This window comes from Arvicola amphibius, chromosome 5 (genome assembly GCF_903992535.2).
Source record: "Arvicola amphibius chromosome 5, mArvAmp1.2, whole genome shotgun sequence".
In the NCBI taxonomy this organism is placed as follows: Eukaryota; Metazoa; Chordata; class Mammalia; order Rodentia; family Cricetidae; genus Arvicola; species Arvicola amphibius.
In genome coordinates this window covers 139226708-139249381 of record NC_052051.1, presented here as the reverse complement: position 1 = coordinate 139249381, position 22674 = coordinate 139226708, and the positions used below count along the sequence as shown (strand labels likewise).

The window sequence follows — 22674 nt, the reverse complement described above, 5'->3', positions numbered from 1 at the left end:
CACTAGAGCTGAACACTGTGACTGCTACTCGCCTTCCATTTCCTCCCGACTGCCTTTTCACGTTCTCTGAAGATCATCCCTTAGGGTGGTTATGGGTGATTGGTCTCTTTATTGGTTTACAGACCATAATATATCCCAGAGATCAGTTCTTCTGGGGCGGTATGTTCTCCAGTGTGTTGTGTGTCTTTGTTTTGTTTCCTGCCATGATTTCTTTTTCTCAGATGCTCATCTGTTAGTCTAGCAGTCACGCCTTCTCTCGCTGCCTTGCTGTTGAGATGAACAACTTAGACTTTTTTAAAAACGTAAGGCTGGGGGCAGGGAAGATGGCTCAGTGGGTAAAACTTCTTGCTGCACAAGCATGAAGCCCTAAGTTTGATCCCCAGCACCCATGTTACAGAGCCAGAGGTGGCGGTACATATTTTGATCCTTTCATAGTGGGGCAAGGACTAGCAGATCCCTGGGACTTGCTGGCCAGAGAGCCTGGTTAAAAGAAAATCCCAGCCTTAGTGAAATACTGTGCTTCAAATCCATGGTGACACCCTCTGGGGAATAACACCCGAGGCTGACTTCAGTCCTTCCAAAGCAAGTGCACACATATGTATGAACATCTGCACACATGGGAACACACACAACTGCCCCTTCACACACACAATACCTTAAGGTTAGTAGATATGAGTTTTAGAGTTTGCACTGTGGAAAAGGAATTGGCTCTTATGAAAACTGGTTATAGCAGCTTGATGGAGCAAGTGAGCCTAATTCAAGACATCCTTGTTGCTGCCCTTGGTCACCTCTGTCTTGTCTCAGTGAAGGCCTTCCTCACGTTGAGAACATGTGTCCTTGGGCAGTCACACATTTGCCCTGTCCTCCCAACAATAGAGACTGGCCAGACTATACACCCCTAGTGCTAACCACGATGTGAACATATAACCCAGTGTTCCCTCTCTGGGAGACAAGGAGGCCATTGCAAGAGAAGGGTTAGAGGGGCTTGCAAATCCTACCTTTTTGTACCCTAAGCTCAACACTTCATGAAAAAAAATTTTTTCTAGACTGCTTCTTCTGGCCTGGCATGTATCTAACAGGCTCTGGAGTGAGTGGCAACGTCACACCAGCATGTCCTGGCTCCACTTCCCATTCAGAAGCAGCCAAGCAGGTTGCTGGTGGGAAGATGGCTGAATGGTCTTGGAACTATAAGATACTTTTCAGAGTGCAGCGATTTCTGATGGAACAGTGGCAGCAAGGCCAGAGATCCCACCAGGACCCCTCCTGAGTCCCCCAACAATATCCCTAACCAATCTCACCTCATTTGGGTAATTGTTTCTTTCGTAACTATTTTTTCCATAACTCCTTGACTCCAAAAGCTAAAATGAATAATACAGTCTACAAAGATAGAAGATCTATGCTAAATAACCAAAAAATGATTCAAAACAGTGTATCTTAAACTTAAAAATGAAAATTTTAAGTTTTCCCATTTGCAAAGCTATCGTGAATCAAATTAAAGCCAGAGTAAACCAAGTGTGCAAAAGTGATCTGAAAAGATGCCCACAGGTGTGGGAAAGAGTAAAATGTAGAAAAGCATCCACGGGAGTATAGGACAGGGCTCAAAAGGGAATGTCTAATCTGGCATGCACAGTCCCCAGAAAGCACCATCCCAAGTGTGAAGCTGAGCTCAGAACAGGAGATAGTGTTTCCACCCAGCCAGAAGCACAATGAAGGATTATTAACTCCTAGCTAAAAACAAGTGCTGTGAATACCAATTTAAACGCCACCTCCAGGCAACCACTGGCACTCAGGCAACCTCTGCTTGGAGCATCTAACCTATGCGGAGACAGGTTCCCCACAGGTTGCCAGTAGGAGGTTAATCCAGGGAAGAGATGAAGCTGGTACTGTCCAAGCAACCTCTGCTTGGAGCATCTATCCTATGCGGAGACAGGTTCCGCTGGGCAACCCAGGTTGTCAGTAGAAAGTTGGTCTAGGGAAGTTTCAAGGGCGTTCCCCTTGCAGTCGGCTAATGACTTCAGAGATGAAAACAGTGTACTGAGCAGGCATGGGCCTTGTCTAATGTCTCATTCCTATCCACAGTGCACAGAGCACGCTATGGGTTCGAAAACGTCTTTTTTATTTCTAAGGCACAAATGGCAAGGGTCCAGCTGCAGCGACAGTGATGGCCATGTAAGCCATTCCTTCCACCACAGGTACACTCTGTTGCTGAGTACCTGAGGTCTCAGTGTGACAACTGCCCTCCAGTATAGCAGCTACTCAAGAGTCACAAACGCTATGCAGCCAATGCTTAAGACAGACAGATGTGTACAGTGACCTCGAAACAGCTCAGCAATGAACTGGAGTGAAAATCAGCAAGAGCATGGTAGCTCCCACCTATAATCCCAGGATCTGGGAGCCTGAGGTAGGAAGACTGCTGGGAGGAAGCTAAACTCCAGTATGGTTAGTTCTAGGCCAGCCTTGGCTATGAAGCAAGACCGTGACTCAAACCAAAACCTCATCAAAACACACGTTAAAAAATAAACAAAGCAGCATGATCCTCCATCCATTTCTACAAAATCCACACAGAGAAAGATTCAGGAGGCTACCTGTGTCATTATCATGGTCCATTTTATGCTTCCTTAAAATAACACTGGAGGCTGGTTCGTTTATGAAGACAGAAATTTATTCCCCACAGTTTTGGAGGCTACCAGACGGGAGACAGAGCAACAGTAGGCTGGATTTGCACAGGACTGCAACCTCCTGGGCAAAGAGCTCTGTCAACACAGGAGAAAAAACGCACCCTTCCAGGAAGCTTTTCATGAGGCCTCTCATCCCACTCCCTCAGGGAGCTCCCTGGACTAATCACCTTCAACTACCCAAGCCTCTGGATCCTGTAACGTTAGCAATATTTGGACTTTAGAGGGAAAACATCAAACTACAGAAATGCTCAAGGGTAGCCTCTGTGAGACTGAGGGAAGGGGCTAAGAAAGTCTCTTCTTTCCTGCCCCCACGTATCTCTACTGAGATTTTCCCAGCATACAACACTTTTAATATTATTAACAATATGTAAGTTTAACATTAGAAAGATCGTCACCTCACATCCGTTTTTCTCCGTGGGGTGGAACACGGAAAAGGACTTAGGACGCGCAGTCTACTGCACTGCTGGGATTCTTCTTTGAAAAGGAAGCAATGGATGTGTTTTCTCCCTGGGTTCTCCTAAAGGTATCTCTGATCCTTACTATGTCCACCAAGTTCAGGCCTGCCTGCAGTACTTATAACTAAACGAAGGACATCAACATTGCCAGCCACCTCCTGCTGTTTTCAAGACCGTGCTCTATCTAGCTGGTTCTGCTAGTAAAGCCCCAGACATGAACACCCAGAGGATAAACCAAGGTGGTGGAGACAGATTGGAGATTGATGCCATGGACCACAGTGATGGATGGCCTCACAGTGCTCGGTAAAGACATATCATACCCTTCCTCTAGACCCTTAACTTCCGCTTGGCTGCTAGTCCATTTCTCATGTCCTGGTATCAGGTGTCAGGAAGCACCATACCACTGGGAAAAAAAAAAAAACAGCATTTTTCAGCTTAATTGAGAGCACCTTAGTATTTTCATTTATTTGTGCTCTCGCTCTGGAGGCTTGGATTTCTCAAGGGCAAGAAAATGAACAGTCATAGTTTGTATTTATACAGTCTCAGCATCCTTGGGGGCTGTCCTGAAACCATTATCTTATTAGAATGAACTATCCTCTGATTAAAAACAAGAGTATTAAAAACACATCCATTCCTAAGATCACTGAAAGGCAGTAAGAACTGTACCCCCGGCTCTGAAACCAAATGGGAATGTCTGCAAAAGCTACTCTCCCACCACCCCAAACGGCACTTGGTTCTCAAGTGTCCCTCCCCACTTTCTGTCCCAGGCACACATGGCTGGCCCTCCTCTCAGCTGTTCCGTCAAGGTTTAAGGCTTTAAATGATGGCGAAGGAGGGGAAGGATGTCAGTGCGAAACAAGGGGCTGTTCTAGGTACAGCTGCCTGGTTTTGAGGCCTTGGCTGTAATAGAGCCATTTAGGCAGAGTGCCCAAGACTTCCTCCACCGAGACTCACTGACTCTCTCCTCCCCTGTCCCCAGCAGGATTTCATCAAAACAGAAAAATAATATTCAAGCATTCCAGAGAAATAACCAACAAGACCTGCATGCAAGAATTAGGAATTTTAAATTGCGGCTGCTGCTGCTGGTGCCCTCTGAGGTTCACTTTGAAAGTCAGCACAGCGTACCTATTATTACTATGAAACGAGCCACAGAGAGAGGAGATAGAAGGGAAAACTAGGCTTTCGGTCCTCCTCTGTCTGTCTAAACACAGCTTCTCTGCAGTGCTGCAAACCCTGCAGAGCTCAGGGAGAGCCCTACCTGTGGGAAGGGGAGGCTTTTCAATCCCAAGGCCACATCTGAACTGTTCTGACGTGACCCACCCTGCTCGCTGCAGGGGCAGAGGCAACTATTTAGAGTAATATTGGTTTTATCTGTATGAAGAATACCAGCCTGGAAATTCCTTGTCCAAGGAATCCTGGACGACTATTTTAGCTCTGATCCATAAAATCTGAAACTGGTAGTGCACGGCACCGCACTGTGTCTACAAGACCACACTGGAAAACAGCATTCATCCAGGGATTTCATTTACTCCAACTATCAGGCAATTATCTTGTTTAGAGGATACTATAAATTATTTGGCAGATAAAGGGAGCAAATCATGTTAAATGCTATTATATTACCAACTTAAAAACTCCAGCTATGCAAAAAATAGATGTTGCTTAAAGCAAAAATAAACTCTTTCCTCTGGGTGTGACTGCTTGAAAATGAATGTGCCTAAACTAACTAGACTGGAATGAATATTATTCTTTACAAGAGAACGCCAAAGAATGAGTATGAGATTCACAGACCATTTTTATGGTCTAGAATGAAAAACGCACCTAGCGATCAGGCCACCAGAGGGAGCTGTAGGCCCCACAGCAGATAGGAGGACAGGGCCACTCAAGAGGCCTGCCTTCACACTGGGATGCTTCACAATTCCCACCTCTAAGAACTTGAGGGGAGCAGAATGGAGAATAAAATGGGGGCTTTACTTCACAAGAGTGCATCTGTGCTAATTATTAAAGGCAAGGAGGAGCCAAAAATAATGCAATGTGCACTAACAGAAAATTCTGAAATTTGAAATGAAATTTATGCCCTGGCAATGCAGCTCGTATGTGGCGGTTCTGTTGAAATTGTTGTCTATATTGGGTTTCATGGTCTACATTGTTGAGGACGATTGACCAGGTCTCTTCCACTACAGAAAATTTTATATTATTAAAATTTATAACGTACTTATTTTATAGAATAAGAGGATATTTAAAAATACTTTACTAAAGAATAACAAAAGGAACAAGAAAGTTAATGAGTTCAGACAGTAATAATATGGGCATGCAAGGATAGCATGCAGAGCATAGAACAGGAAAGGAACACAGTCCAGAGGGAGGAGCTAAGACAGGCAGGCTACTTCAGGAGTTCTAGTTTGCCAAATACAGGCAGGGGATACGTGGGGCTGTGATGTGAATCTGAGATGTCCCCCACAGACTTCAATGCTGATGTAATAACTGGCTCCCAATTGGTGGCACTGTTTGCGGCAGACGTAGAACCTTTAAGATGCATGGCCTAACCAGCAGAATTGGGTTTGCTGCTGGTAGAACCTAGAGGTATATCCTCTCTGGTCTGGCCCGAGTCCTCTGCTTCCTATCTAATGCTAAAATTAAGGAGCCCATGCTGTTCCCACCTACTGCTGTGGATGTTTTCCTGCTGTCCTTGCCATGGGTTTTCTAAAACTGTGAGCCAAGATAAGCCTGTCTTCTCTCAAATACTTCTGCCAGGCATTATGCCCCAGCAATGAGAGAGGGAGTTAATACAGAGGATAAGTGGGTAGCTGTCTTCATGGACTCAGTGTCCTGGGTCAGTATGGAACCATAATCAATAATGTCTTCTACTCACATGGACCTCACAAGGCCAGGGAGGAAAAAATCTCACTTTGGTTACTCACCGGCGAAGGAACCAATGTCACGGCCTGTCTGTACACAAAGGTGGGTGAAGCTGCCCCAACACTTGTTGATCACACGTAAGTTCCTAAACTACTGCTCCAGTGCTGTGCCTGTCCTGCCTGCCTGCATGCATGCATGCATGCATGCATGCTTTTCTGCCTGTCAGTCTGCCTGCCTGCCTGATGTGTCAAGCCTGCCTGTCAGCCCACCTGCCTGCGTGTCCTGCTTGTCTGCTGTTTCATGCATGCCTGTCTACCTGCCTGCTCTGCCTGCACTGCTTGCCTGCTGTGCCTGCCTGCCTGCATGTCTGCCTTTCAGTCTGCCTGCCTGCCTGCCTGCCCTGCTGGCCTGCTGTGTCAGGCCTGCCTGTCTGTCTGCCTGCCTGCCTGTCTGCCTGCCTGCTCTGCCTGCATTGCTTACCTGCCAGCCTACCTGCCTACCTGAATGTCTGCATTTCTGCCTGCCATCACACTTCCCACCATGAAGCTCATGAGGACTATAAGCAAGCCCTCAATGAAATGTTTTCACTTCTAAGTTGCCATTGTCATGGTGACTCTTGACAGCAACAGTGACCCTAACTAAGACAGACTCTAGTAGAGAAAGTCCCCTCTCCAAACGCTGAGAACCAGATGTGGAGACAAGAGGAAACAGCGAACTAAGGACAGTTGATCCCATTGTGGGTGCATGGATTGTTCCTGAGAAACAGTATAAAAGATTTGACAATCCAGGCCAAGAAACTGTGTAAAGATAATCCAAATTATATATCTTAGATAGCAGGAAATCTCATTTTTTAGAACAAGATCTATCTATACATTTAATAACAAGAGGACATGAAATTATACTATGGGGAGCCTGCTGTAGAAAAAGAGAAATGTGCAATTTCTATATTGTCAGGATCGACTATATTCAAAGTCACTGCAACTGAGCTGGTGCGGTAGCTCCGTGGGTCAAAGGTGCTTTTCTCATATATCTAGCAGCCTGAGTTCAATCCCTGGGACCCATACAAAGGTAGGAGAGAACCTGACTCCACAAAGCTGGCCTCTGACTTTCACACAGACACATCAGGCACATGCACACACTAAAAGCCACTAAGCCTTTGTTTCCAAGAAACTTTCAAATTACTGCAAGAGAAGGAGGCTCTTGACAGAACTAGTAACACTGCTTTCTAACTGAGAAAACTGCAATGCTGTTTTGATTTCTTCCCCAACCACTAAAATGTGGAAGTCTTTCTTTCAAATGCCTACACTTTCCCACTGTGAATGACTAGCTTTTAGCATTATAATGACCGTGATTAAGATAACAATTGCACAGCAGGGGAAGCACAACAGCGCACCTAGAACCTGGAGGGACAGGAATGTAAACAGCCCGGAGGCTTCTTCACCGCCCAGAGTCAAGGTACTTGTGCCGCTGTCCAGGAAGAATGCCAGCCCTTTAATAATTTACTGGGCAGTTACAGATTGTAGATTCTTTATTAAACATTATTTGCCATAAGGGCATAAGTCTCCAAAATATTCAGGAAGGAAAACGGGCAATAATTTGATTTTAATACACAGTTATATATCTGCAACTTCTTGCATGAACATGAATTCAACTTCAGTTATTATTCATGTGTCTTATGCACAAAGCGTGAGAATAATTCCTTTCGCTAAGACAAAAACACTTTGCAAATGTATCCATTATTCATCTTAAATTTTGTAGTGTATATTGAAAAGCTTCATAAACTATACTTAAGCTTGCTGCCCTTGAAAAGAAAAATAAATAAAAGCTGCTATAATATCTAGGAATCCAACTTCCTCATGCTCTAAAAGTCAACACTAACAAAATTATTCTTTGTCATCCACCAGCAGAAGCTCCATTGAAGAATTTAATTTGGAAACCATGATCAAATACTATTGATACCCTCCTCCTGGTTCTAAATCTATCTGCCATGGGAAATCAATACCCCATACAATACACTCCTGCAGGCTACTGGCACATGGCCATTTACTTAGTTGGGACTCCAGAAACAATATGCCCAAATGAAAGTCTCTGACGCAAGGTTGTCAGTGACCCTCTCAGTCACACTGTTCTCACCCGTGAAGCAAGCTGGAAAGAAACGACTGCTCTTCTTCAAGTCAGACCATGAAGACCAGAACCTCTTTTCTCCAAAGCCAGCCATAAAACATAAAACAGTGTTTCTCTAACGGTCACTGCTTTTCTGTGTAGCAACCGGTCATCAATAAATGAAGACCCTCAGCCCAAGGGGATGGAGGGATGCTAAAATTGAGGGTCCAGGAAGGGTCTGGATAGACCCTGCTGGGGTCCTGATCAGTCTGTTTCTATTTCTGTAACAGACCCTTTCTGTCCAGCCACATTCTACACACCATCTGGCTCCATAAACCCCGCCTTTGGGCTGCCAATCTCAGGAGTCAAAGAAATGTGGGCGCCTTCGATCCTGTTATTCCATTACCATCTCACCGTTGCAGATGTCATTCAAATCGTTAAGGGGAGTCTGTGCTTTCCCACAGTTTATATACTGTCCAAATATGCTTTATGTTGCTGTCAAGAGGTTTACGTCCTGCCAAAGCTCAACTATCTATCTGAACCTTTACTGGGAAAAGAAAAAAAAAAAAAAAAAAAAAAAAACAGAAACACATACAAACACACTGCAGTGGCTTCTGACTTAGATAACTACACAGCCCTCGGGAAGAGTTTTATTCTCCATTTCAGAACCTATTGTTTTACTTAAAGCTTTTAGTCTGAAAAATGGTTGTCTTTCAAACTTTATCAGAAAATAATTTGATAAGTACATGACAATGCTTCTCAGTAGATTAAGCCTCACAAGTCTAAGACAATCTGTTGCCTATCTGTACCCATTTCCCTATCACCTATGAGATCTGAGAAACACAGTATTGTAGGTGAGCTAAGGGGAGATGATTTAGTGAATGAAGTACCTTCTGGCACAAATGGGAGTACCAGAATTCAGATTCCCAGAAACCACGTAAAAGCCAGGCAGGTAACTGGCTATAATCCCAACAGGAAGGCGGGGACGGGGTAAGCTGGAACCATGAACTCTGAGTTCAAAAAGACACCTTTTCAATAAATAAGAGGAAAGTACCCAAGATCACCTTCAGCCTATCATACACATGCATATATACCCATCTATACATGTGAACCCACACATGTGCAAACACCACATGCACATGAATTTTGGAATCCCATTGACAAGTTTTCAAAATGGATTCTGTCCTGTGCATTTTCAAAAGCCTGATTTTAGGTACAGAGGAACATTTAATTTTCAACAGTGCAAACGCATGGCAGTTCTAGGGACCACCCCCCCCACCCAAACCCCAAGGCCTCTTGGGTTGCACTCTGGCTGTGGTATAGAACAGCCAGAGGAGAGGAAATCAGTCACAGGCAGAGGGTGCACCTTTCCCGCCTCCTTGGGGAGTGAATGTGGGAGGTTCCCTTTCACCACCCATGAGAGAATTGCTCTGGCTGAACCCCCCTGGGCTGGTGCTCCTGAAGGTGTGGATGTCCATCCGATTTCTGACACTGCTTGTCTTCACACTGAGAAATGTCGGCTTCACATTCACATCCACTGAGCAATTCTCCTGGTCCTTATACTTGAATTCTCAGGCATGCACTCAGAGGCCAGGCACTCAATGAAACAATGAGGAGAAAGAGGTGCACATGGCTGGAGAGAGACAGAGAGAGGGCACCTAGCACTCCAAAGAGTGCCACTGACGGCATTCGCCTTCTTTACCTGTGACTCTCGTCACTCTGCCCTGGCTGCCTGTGAGGATCAAGTCTGAACCACACACAGAACTTCAGCTGCTTCTTCACGCTAGCCACACCAGTGAAATCTATCAAGCACCTAATAAGTGCCAAGCAGGTCCTGAAACTACATCAGCTTCCCCGTGACCGCAATAGCACTGCAGTTTAGAAATCGGGAAGGAACGAGTGCTGCTATTTTTGCTCTTGTTAAATCTTAATATATTCACAGATGGGGAGGGCAGGGAAAGCAGGGGACACACTTTATTATTTTACTAATAAACAACTTCAGGAATGTTCCCTTCCCCAAAACCCGCAACTTAGAAATATTATTTAAGTGTTCAGACAGAAATCCCCTGGCCTTGTAAGAATGTACGCCAGACACACCATCATCTCTTCTCCGTGATTCAAGATCCCTGGGGAAGGTCAATGCTGATGGGACTGAGCACAGCAAGCCTGGGGGTCTGACAGCCCAGAGACAGCTGCCCTGGGAGTTCATCAACTTGTCACACTCCTTCACCTCCAGGAAACGGATGCTATTCCAAGCTATGCACTACATACTGTTAAAGGATATTGCACTCGTCCATATAAAGACCAGGAAGTGAACATAAAATGGCAACAGCCATGTGGATGTCAACAGATAAACTGGGAGAGGAGGTTACCACAGTTTCAGGTCATTTTGGTGTTCTCCTGGGGTGGGAGTGGGAACCGAGACCAGGTTCTTAGGGATTCCATATGAATTGTAGCATCAATCAGCTGCCTGATGCAGAGGTTTTAAGACAAACACATTTTGGTTCAAAGGTCATTAGCTTTGCAGCTGTTGTGTTTCCCAGCAGTGCCTGGGACACAGGCTGCTCCGATGTGCCTCCAGAGGGAGATGGAGACTGGTGAAGAGGCCACAGGCCCTACACACAGGCTCTGGAGATATCAGTCAGCTCTGTCTATTCAAGAGACACTTGTACAGGGGAAACACCAAATGCAGGCTCAGGTCTACCACCAAAGATAGCCGGGGTGTAATACAAGAAGGATGAGGTTGTTGGAACTCAAAGGTCCCAGTGAGTGCTACCTCACACCGGGGAAGTCCAGTCATGGACCCTCACACCGACTCTAGCCTATCTAGATCACCACGGACTCTGAGAAACCTGGAAATCTGGGGTTTTAATAAAAAATCTTCCAAAAGTTAGTGCAGATTATTTTGTCTTAGAAAAACACAAGCAAATAAACAGACCTGAGGAGTTCTAGTCCATGGAGGCCAACAGTCCCCTTACTGTAGCCTGAATACTATCCTACATGTGTTTGTGACTGGTCAAGCGGGACTTACGGTATTTACAGCCCAAACCAAAGAAGGTGGGCTGTCTTATGTAGTATTTCCAAAAGTGTGCAAAACAAACCAACAAAACAAACCACCAATATTTTAGGACAAAACAAACTAATAATCTACATAAATATTACAAAATACAGCCAACAAATTACCTCACTGATTAATTACTGATTGTCATTTTAGAGGAAATATACTTGACATTGGTGGGATCAAACCCAGGAACCATCTTGGCACCCCTGACAATGGTACGGCCAGATACTGTGATGTGTCACCTGTCCCCAGGGTTTAAATTCCATGTCTAATATACAGGAAACACAGAAGAAAGAGGGCACTGTCATTGTTTGCTTCAGCTGTCAACTTCCCCGGGCCACTTAGGAAAAAGAACCCTCAGCTGAGGAGTTTCCTAGCTCACACTGGCCTGTAGCTTTGTCTGTATGGAATTTTCTTAATTGCTAATTGATGGAGGAGAGTCCAGTCCACTGTGGGCAGTGCCATCCCTAGATAAGTGGGACCAGCTTTTTTTTTCTTTTTTTGTTTTTGTTTTTCGAGACACGGTTTCCCTGTAGTTTCTAGAGCCTGTCCTGGAACTAGCTCTTGTAGACCAGGCTGGCCTCGAACTCAGATCTGCCTGCCTCTGCCTCCCGAGTGCTGGGATTAAAGGCATGAGCCACCACCGCCCGGCTGGGCAAAGCTTTTTAAGAAAGATAGTTGAAGCCAGGGCAAGCAAACCTGTAGCCAGTGTTCCTCCAACAGTGTTCCTCTGTCCCAAGCACTTGCTTGAGGGCCTGCCACAGCTTCCCTCCATCATGGACTGTAACTTTCAAGCCATTAAAGAAACACATTCCTTTCCCAAGTTGGTTTTTGGCCATGGTGTTTTGTCACGGTAACAACGGAAACCAAACTCAGACAAGCACACGAATTCACTAATTGATAGCATCACCGGGAAACAATCTGATGCAGTAAGTGCGAAGCCTACCTACCAGTCATTCCGAGGAGGAGAGGAACTAGTCTAGAGCAGAGTCCAACAGACCTGAGGATTAGGTGCAATCTGGGCATCTCAGTCCACTTTTAACAGCCCAGCTGGAAAAGGCATTTTAGAGACAGTTATGGGACTGCAGTTAATGGACTACGTAATAGTGTCTATCTGGCAATTACTTTTCATTTGTGAGACGGTTCTGTGGTTACAGAGGCATTAATTGTTGATTTTGGAGATAAGGGCTGAAGCATTTAGGGACTAAGATCATGTTAATTGTCCTTTGCCTTTGAATACTCTTGGGGGGGAACTGATGATGCAGACACTGGAAAACAGTAACTCAGATCTAGATAAGGGAGGCCAAAGTGAGCTGGTGCCTTAGGGCTGTGGGCCTTTATTACACACAGGGATGTGGGCATCAAGGTCTCATTTCTTAATCAGAGAGCAGAGGGCATTTTCTACGTGTTATAATCCCAAAGACCGTCAGCCCCTTTGTTTCAGAATTCAAGCTAGAGGAAGTCAAAGGAACAAATGATGGTGACCCAACCATGTGCAAGTCAGTGCTAAGGGCTCCCCACACATGACAGTGACCCAACCATGCGCAAGTCAGTAAGTACTAAGGGCTCCCCACACGAGAGTGATTCAATCTTTTAAGGGCTCCCCCTACACTCTGACCTTCCAGAAACAAAATCTTTCATGAACTCCCAGAGCTAGTCTGTTTTCATTTTAAAGAGTAACTGTACTGACTCCGATTCTTCTCCTGAAACTTCAGATCAAGAAGACCCCAAGAAGAAGCAGCTGGGAGAGTTATAGAAAACTTGACCTTATTCGGCTCTTGCTTACATATATGACAAAAGATCCAATGTCTAGAGCCTCAAGCTTAGCTGAAAAGGAACAGGTGTTCTACGTTTAAGAGGAAACTTGCAGATCGTCCTAGTAAAGCACATCTATACTAAATCTAACAGCCCCAATTCAAAGCGTGCCTGTCAGCTACCACGGATTTCCACAGACAGTAAGTAGTTTGATCATACACTTCAGTGTGCGAGATCTCCACTGGCCACCTGCTCTGAGGACCCAACCCATGCCTGAATGTTCACCCCTCAAGAGCAGCATTCCACCCGTGACTGACTGGCTCTTGTTTGGCTAGGTTCCTACAACGGAGAAAACCAGCAATGCATACTGTGTGTGAACAGTTCAAACATTCAGCCCAGGCACTTATGCAGCATTGGTTAGTGTGTGCAAGGCCAATGCAAAGAGCCACACCACACAGAAGCAAACCTCCAGCACAGACATTAATGTCTTAACAGGAGAGACCCCCCCACACACATCAGTTCTTCAGACTGTACCCTTTGTCAAGAAGCCTGAACAAGGATCTGAAGAACACGTAGGCCAAGGTGACCCAGGTCACAAATGCTAACACCTAACTAAGATCCTTGTAAGTCTAAGTGCCCCAAAGGCGTCAGCTGCAAGGGATCAACCTGTCTACATGGCCACTTCATGCTGTGTAAGGTATTTATATCCACAATGCTAACGTCTTGGACTCTGATAACTGTACACCTAGACTCAAACTGAGACCCAGGTACTGACTTCGGCTAGAAGTTGAAGCTTCATTTTCAGCTCAGGGTGGTACCAAAGATGCAGGACCCCTTCCAAAGACCCTGCCATCACAAAAGGCCTCTGTCGGCATGAGGACATCCAGAGGCTGCTGTGTCAGCTGTATGGGGCCGGTGTCCTCATGGGCCGTGTGTACAATAAGCATGAGATACCATGACTCACTGCCCTCCTGCCTCACCTACCCTGACTGCACACTTCACTGTGGTTCCGACAGCAGCACCTGTGCCGGCCCCATTGGAAAGTACCCACGAGAACTCCCTGGGTAAAGGGAGAGGCCTGCTGATCCCACCTGCAGCTGCTGATCGAGTTCCTGCTGCTGCTTCAGTGGCACCCTCGATTCTCAAGCAACGCCTACATCACTGGCTCCACCTGAGTGGGATAATAGCTGAGGCGGCCCCTAGCATCTGTGGGCTCCCCTCAGCCATCTCTCACGTCCTTGGCTCTTTCCTGACTCCTAATGCTAAGGGGTTGGTGTAAGGGCCTTGACCCTCCATGCCTAGGCCCAATTTGGCCTTGTTTATCCAAAGAGAAACTTCTGGGATCTACTATGGCATGACTGAATCCATCTGTGAGGTATGACGTAGCAAGTTTTCACAAATGCCAAGCATTCCGCGTCTGCCAGCCCTGAGCCTGCTTCCCTTTGCCTCCTCTTGCCACACTAACTTGGCATGTGACTTCTGGTGAACGTCCTCTGCTACGTCCCCAGAGCCCCTGTGAAAATCAGAACAGGAACTTCTCCTGAATGCACAAGGGAGAAGGATAAGGAGCCCACAGCACCTCTAGGAGCAAGAAAACACCCATTCCTGGGCTGGCAGGACCACTGGACACTCCAATCACACTGCCCTTAAGAAGTTCAAGTCAGTGCACTGACCCAGTAACATCCCAGCCCAGGCCTGCAACAGTGAGGGAGCAAGGCTGCTGTGTCTAAACATACCAGCTTCCCAAGGCGAGAGCCGGAGGAGGTGGGGTCAACAGCGGCTCCGCCTCCTTGAGCTATGGGTCGCCTCACAGGGAAGGGACCTCTACAGGCATGCTGCCACTGGAACAGGCCAAGGAGAGAGAAACAAGGGAGTAGCTGCCGCACAAGATGGAAACAGAATCCAGGCAAGGTGAAAAGCAGAGGCCAATACAGGAAGCAGCAACTTCAGGGCGCATTTAGAATATGGAGTTTCCAGTCACAGTAGAAGGGTTTGGGAAGCAGAGGAAGAGGAGGAGTGGGCCCCGTTCACACGGACTTAATTAAGTTATTTCTCAGGGACACTAGAGACTGCAGCAAGCTCTGCAAGGGGAAAAATAAAGTTCAGTCCTGGCCATCAGAGGTGAAGCTAACAAAGCTGACAGCCAAGGGACTGTGAGGAAAACTTAGTCAGTAAAGCGATTGCCACACACTCACGAGGACTTGAGGTCAATTCCCAGAACACGTGTCCAAAACGGCAAGTGTGAAGGTACATACTGTGACCCCAGTGCTGGGGAGGTGGACACAGCTGGATCCCTGCGCGCTTCCTGGCCTACTAGACTAGCCTAATCAGGAAAATTCAGGCCAGAGAGGTCCTGCTTCAAAAAAAAAAAAGCCAACATGAACTGAACACAAGGAAACAAATGCACATGGGCATACACACTTGGGTACACACACGCGTACACACACGGGCATACACACTCGGGTACACACACACACACACACACACAAATGTACCAGCCAAAGTTGCGTGAGGTCAAGGCAGAGTTGCGAGCCTGAGGAGACTGCTGGAACAAAGAGGCTCAGAAGCAGCCAGGCTTCACCGTGACCCTGCAGTTGGCAGAACAGCGCTTCAGTGTTCCCTTGGCCTCTCACTTTCTTAAGGGTTAGATTATCTTTTGCCCTGCACTGTTCCGGAGCCAAGCATGGGAGCCCAGCCCATGGAAGGCAGAGGCATGACCAACAAGAGCTCAACGCTAGACTTGTCAATTGGACAGAGCAAGACTGTCTCAAACAAACAATGAATTTGGAGGGGAGAAAAAAGAATCACCTAACATTTCTGTCATTATGGAGAAAATCAAGACTGGATGCCTGTGACCCAGGTGACAAAAGACTCCATTTGCCCCTTTTGCCTTGACATCCCATTCTATACAGCGCTGATTTCAGACAGAACTGTTCCGATTTCAGGTGAAGAACTATGTGGCTGTCCCTTTCTGACCTCCAGGTGAGGCTGGCAGGGAAACCCCCACCTCTGCCACATCCATTCTTCACGTGGGCAGCCAGCCCCAGTGCTCTGAACAAAGGATCTCTCTAATAGCCTTGGACTTGGCTACAGTGGAGATGAAAAACAATCTTGCATCCTGAGTGCTGGATGGTGGCCCAGGGAACCAAAAGGGAGAAGGGCATCTCGGCACAGGCCTCTCAAGAAAGGACTGGTGAACTCCCGCTGAGGGAACGCTAGGCCGCCACAGTGCAGCTCCACCAACAGCAGGTCTTAGAGCCTTTGGCAGCTGACACCACCAGGTCAGAAGGACAAAGAGGGAGGAAGTACTATCTCCACCAGGACCCCAAAGTTACCATGCAGTCTCCCCGGCCTTCCACGCCATCACTCCCTGTCATGTCTCAGGTCAAGGAACTTCTACTGTTCTCTTTCCACAGTGAGAGTTCCAACTCCTACCCTAACTTCTGCCTGAGAGACTGGGATCTGGTGAGACCTGAGTTAGAGAACACTGAGGAAACAGGCTGGGGGTGAGGGGAGGACGCTTGCTGGCCCAGGGCTCTGAAGGACACAGTGGACGGAAGGGAATACATTGCAAAACCTGCACTTGTGCTTATGACCACGGCCTAAGGACACCTCAGAGTTTCCTCTGACTAACCACTGAGGGCTCTCTCTGGACTCCGGCCTTCCACTGCAAGGTACAGCTATCTGCTTCACGAACATGCCATGGTTTTGAAAGATGTGTTAAGGTCAGGAGGAAAGAGAATGAAGGCCATCGAGGAAATACAAAGTCATGAGACAAGGTATTAAACCACAGAGCAAACAGAGAACAGCAAAGAAGCAAATTAAAAGGGGGGAGGAAATAGGGGAACCCCAGAGTCTGGTTGAAGAGTCAAGAATTTCAGTACATTAACAACATTTGCTTTGGAGGTCATCTACAGAAGCCATGACAATGCTGCTGCACAGAGATGCTTCAGGGAAGGATGCTGACATAGCCATGGTCCATGGCTATAGCCTAAGCACAGATGATCAAAAACGCTTCAATCCCTGCCCAGCTGAAAACCCGCAATTTTCAGATACTCTCACAGGAAACCCCACACCAAACGGCATTTCTTTACCTTGCGTGCAACCCTTGCACTCAATGTTTTATCAGACTGTTATTCTACCCAAGGCACCCCAGGAGCTACTTTATGACCCCAAAATACAGTAGCGGGGTAAGAGTCCTTGGAAACCCTTTGGGCCTAGTCACTTCAAGGTGCCCAGACCCTATCCCCGAATGTCTCTTTCTGCTAATCCTCAGGTTGAACTCTTTGTTAAAATGTCTTCCTAATAGATTCCAACTCGAGGGGCAGGAGACAGCTCAGAGGGTCCTACCCTCAGGGCTAATGGTAACTCCATGCCTAAGACCTGTACTATGGATAAGAGAACAGCTATCCTCTGACCTCCACGGGCACGCAGGTTCTGAAAAGAATTCCTCAGGCTGCTGCTGGTGCCAGGACAGATTGGTGTCTCCAGCCCAGGGCCCTGTCGCTCTGCCGGTAAGAATAGGAGCCCAGTGCAAGATGCCAACCTATCCCAGCCTGGACCAACCACCGCGTCCTTCACGTTCAGAGAAGAGAGGAGGGGAGAAAGGTGGTGGGGCGTTCTCCATTTACTGGCCTAGAATGGAGGGGCCCTCCATTTCTGGGTCCCTTCCTGGCACTGATCCATCAGGCTACACTCTTTGTCTTTCTAACTTGCATCTTCCTTTTTATCTACTCTCTAAGAAAAGGCCCTGTTTCCACACAGATTGGAAGAATTTAGGACTGAAATTTCCTGGGTTCCTCTAAAATTCTGAGTCCAATTTACAGTTTTAACCAGATCTTACTGACAAACTAAGAAACTAAGAAAAATTAAAAAATGTCTTTTAAAACATACTTATTTAGTTTTATGTAATTGAGTGTTTTGCCTGTGTGTGTTGTATGTGCATGTGTATACATATATGTGTGCATGTGTGCGCACATGTATATGTGTGCATGTGTGTGAACATGTGTATGGATATGCGGATATGTATGTATTGTGTGTATACATGTGTGCACGTGTGTGTATGTATATGTGTGTGTGTATACCACACATAGGCCTGGTGCCTGAAGGATTCAGAAGAGGTTGCTAGAGATCCTGGAATTGGGGTTGTGGATGGTTGTGAGCTACTGTGTAGGTTCTGGAAATTCAACCTGACCCTCTGCATCTTCTTTCCAGTCCATGGCTAATTTTTTTTATACAAAGGAGTTAGGTTAAAACAAGACCAAAAAAGAAAAAAAAAAGAGAGAAAAGAAAAGCTCAAAGGCAAGAGAACTTTCTAAATCCCACTTCTAAGAGCAGAGATCTATGGGAAGGAAGGAAAGGAGGGACAGCGCCCTGTGTTAAGATGCCTCTGCTGAATAACTTAACTCAATAATAAGCAAAATAATAATACTAATAGGTAAAATAATAATACTAATAAGTGAAGGAACTATTAGAAGCCTCCAGATAACCGGGGACAGACACTGAAAAGCCACTGTGTTTTCCATGGCAGTTAAGGGGTTAAGAAAGGAAAAATGGGTATTAGAAGGGCCCGGCTACAGGACACTTGCAAGTTTGGCAGCCTGAGCATGGGTCCCCAAACTCACCTAAAGGTGAAAGGAGAGAGCCAGCTCCACGAAGGTGCCCTCTGCCTTCCACGTGCACAGCACAGCACGCGGACACCTACGCACAATTAAAAATAGTTTTCTAAAGGCCATCTGAGCTGACTGGGAGGGGCAGGATATAAGGTGGTGTTTTGATAGGGATGGAATTTTAGAATTCCAGTATTCATGGAAAGGGTGTCATTTCAGGTTAGCAGGAGTGGGGATTCCTGGAACCAGCGACAGGGTTGCCCTGGAAAGGAAGAGGGGAAACACGGGCTTTTCCTGTCCCCACCTCCAGGACAGGTTCCTCTGCTGGTGCATAGGCAGGCGGCCAACCCTGCAGTTTGAGTTCACAGTCAAAGGAAAACGCCATTTGGGTGGAGTGTGCACCTCTCACTCATCCCCCACAGCACAGGCTACTGTCAGTGCCAGGAGGGGACAGGTTTTCAGACACTCAAGCCTCCCTGGGACACATCCAGAGAGCTAGAAGGAAAGAAAGAAAGATCTGCAAACAACCCTTCAACATTTGCTTCAGTTCTAGGTTTCAGTCTATAAACTTACTGTCTTTAATAGGCAGCATTCAGTGGTGTGTGACATCTAGTCAGTTAGACAACAGGGGGGTCGGGCGACATCACTGGCAGGCAGGAGATGCTTTCTCTAGGGTGGGTGGGGAAGACAGAGAGCGACTTGGGAAGAGGCCTCAGTATGCAGGGTCTCCTGCCAGGCAGAGGTACACACAAAAGATGGCCATAGGGTCAAACCACAGGGGGCCAGCAGGAACCTGATGACGTGGATCCTTGACAGCCACCTGCCCTCAAGAGCATTCCAAAAGAAGGGATAGAAGGCTGTCTACTCATTCTTCTAAAACTGCTGGCCTGGTGGTGTTAGGGAGCAGCTGGGCCTTCTGTGCACCACCTCAACAATAAATTAGAAAGCTAGGCTTGAACCCTTCTAGGTCTCAACTGGGTCAAAGCTCAGGAGCGCTGTGCTCCAAAGTCTGGCTCAAATCTTTTCAAGCTGTTTTACCATCATTCTGTCCCCTGCCCATAACACACTGCCACACCCTAAAGAGAGCCTAAGTGGCCAAAGAGGCCAGGGAATATCACGAGCAGTATTGGAAATGCAAGTGCTAATGCACACAGAAGGCTCACACTGCCACTCAGCCAGGGCATCAGTAAGAAAACAGCAATCGCCAGCATCACCCACGTCACCCCATCCCTGCACGTAGATTACATGTGTCAAGGAAACAGAATATCCTTTTAGGTTATCCTAGTTAGGAATTAAAAGCACAAAAACAAAACCAAGAAAGGCCTTCCCTTCACATCTGTAGAGAATTGTTCCAGTTCCTCCCAAGGATCCCAAATCTCAGATGCTCATAATACTTTTATAAAATTCTATTCTGTGGTGTTTGCAAATAACCAATGCATATTTTCTCATATACTTTAAATCACATTTATATCTCTCCTAATATTTAGCCTAAACACTATGTAATCACTTTTGTATTGTACTGTTTAAGAAATAATGTCAGGTGAGGATAAAACACTCTACACGATCGATACCAACATCATTTTTTACCCAAATATTTCTGATTCAGGGTTGCCAGAATCCACGGAGCCAGAACCAGCGAATGTGTTAAAAATAAGCAGAGTTGTGTTCCCAAACTGAGGGGAGGAAGAAAATTTCACTAGAACCTATCCTCAAGCAGTCAGCATCGTACATGGGGGAACCGGCTAGCAACCATGGAGATATGGTTAGAGATCACGGTTAGATACCCATGCAAACACTACCCTTGACTATCTGCTTCCCCATCAGGCACTAAACCAACCTCCCAGGTGGCACTGCAAAAGCCTTGGGGGTGGGACAGATGCGCATCTAACTTTGAAAAGCATTTACCAGCCAGGCCTTCTGATTCAGGCCTATTCATTCCAGCATCTAAGAGGCAGAGACAAGAGGACCACAAGTTCAAAGCCAGCCCAGGCAACTTAGTGAGCTGCTGTCTCAACAGAAAAAGTAAAAGGGGACTGGGAATGTATTTAGTTGTTGAGCACTGCCTGACATGCACAAGGTCCTAGGTTCAATCCCCACCACCACCCACTAAAAGTTTACCAACTTCTCCAGAAGACCATCCTGTCCCGCTCCCCCCAACACACACAAAAAAGCAAACATACCTGGCTCCAAATATGTCCTTTTTGGCGAGGTCAATTCCAGAAACAACTTTTACTCTGAGAATACGGGATTCCCCCTGTTAGAAAGAGGGAGGGAAAAACAACAAGGTTAAAACTGATCCTTCATAGACAACGCTTTCAACTGGAAGCTTCAAGCGGGCAATTTCTACTCAGTCCGACAATGAAATATACTTCAGTTCAAGCTCTGGCAATTCCTGCTCACAGTTAAGTTCAGAAGGCAGCACAGCTGGTCTACAATGCTCAGACTCCAAACAGGCATGGTGACATAATCTTAAAACTCAGTACAAGTTTCAGACCACTTACACAGTGAGGGACAGGCTAGTTAGGGCTATGTATCAAGACCTTGATTGTGTATATATAATCCGGATGGGAGGCTGGCAAGATAGCTCAGTCAGCAAAGAGTTTGCCACGCAAGTGTGAGGATCTGAGTTCAAATCCCCAGAACCCACAGAGAAGAACCAGGCATGGCATGAGTTTGTAATCCCAGTGCTGGGAAGGCAGGGTAGGAGGAACCCCGGGGCTCACGGAACAGCAAGCCTAGCTGACTTGTTGGATTCCATGCCAGTAAAAGACTCTGTCTTTAAAGAAAATAACAAAACAAACAAACAGAACACCAAGGTAGAAAAATGGCATTCTGAGGAATGACCATTGACACACAAAGAAAAAAAGATGTTAAGATTCTGGAAGCTGCAGCATGAAGATTAATGAAGCACATGTTCAAGTCTAAGTAGGCAGGTCATTAATATCAATTACTTCTGATATTTGTGGAAATATTGCCCTGCTGTACCCAGAACACAACCACGGGAGCCACTGAGGTGATATCTTCTAATAACCAGGTACCAAAAGTCACTGTAATTCTATCTTTCAAGTGTATATATTTATAAATGTGACCAGAGATAGAAAAGAGGGAAGTTTTATGTGGTGAAATATTTCTAAAACAAAACAACCAAGTGTTTTTCAAACTGCAGTTTTACCGAGCAAAAATAATGCCCCGTTTCTGATACAAAGAACTGACAGCCTCATTCTGAAAGGTAACCTCAAACTGGCTCGTCAACTTTCCATCATCCATCCAGTCTTCGACTTCTTTCACTCAGTCTAGCATTTAAGTATCTTTTACACAGTGGGCACTGCACTTGGTCTTCAGATAAAAACAGAAATACGTTCCTAGGTCTACTTACTAAAAGTAACAGACACCGACACGCTGGGGGCAGGTGAAAGGTCAAAGGTTGAGGAACACCCGAGGATAGAGGGAGTGGCATAGAAGAAGGACTGAGCCAAGGTCACAGAAGTCTGAGTTTGGGTCACTATTAACATAAACTGAGATGGAGGGCCGTGTCCAACATGCCTAGGCAGCAAATCAGATGGCCAATGGGAGAAAGGCTGGGTCTGAGTTAGAGACTTGAGAGCTAGTTAGCAGAGGGCTGGAGGTCGGTGTGGCAGACAGTAGTGTGTGGAGAGTTAGCCAGGAAGAACAGAAGGAGGTGAGGACCAGGAATGGAGTCCTTGGAACACTAGTGCTGAGCAGTCGGAGAGAAGCAACTAAAAATTCATCTGCCAAGTAAGTTAAGACCCGGGAAGACCTATATGACATCATAACAATGAAGGAGAAAGACAGAAAAACAAAAGGTGGATCAAATCTGGTACCCTGCCTTTGCTAATGAGCCACTGACCCACAATACCTATGGACCAACCACACCATGTGCTTGAGATGACTTACCCCTCAGGAGTCTTCCATCCCCACCACGAATCCACCCTCCCCTATTCTTCCTCCCTCCCTGATGTAACACTGTTTCCACACAAATCCAGAGAAGGATGCAAAAATGTAAAGCAAGATCTTCTCAACATGTCTGTGCTGGGGCTATGAGCTCAGGGGAGCTTTCCTAGACCTGGGTTCACTCCCCAGCATCCAAAACAACAGCAGTGTAGGACATCCACAAAGGGGTGATCAGGAGAGGGAAC

The 22674-nt window shown here is 46.4% G+C and overlaps 1 protein-coding gene across 2 annotated transcripts in view; it reads right to left on the bottom strand.

Moving 5' to 3' along the window:
- Nedd4l (NEDD4 like E3 ubiquitin protein ligase) overlaps positions 1 to 22674 on the bottom strand; it is a 319449-nt gene that overhangs the window by 202951 nt on the left and 93824 nt on the right. For both annotated transcript variants that reach the window (XM_038329752.2, XM_038329751.2), the window contains exon 2: positions 20698 to 20771. In XM_038329752.2, coding sequence (XP_038185680.1) covers positions 20698 to 20771 — 74 coding nt within the window. The remainder of the gene's footprint in view (positions 1 to 20697; positions 20772 to 22674) is intronic.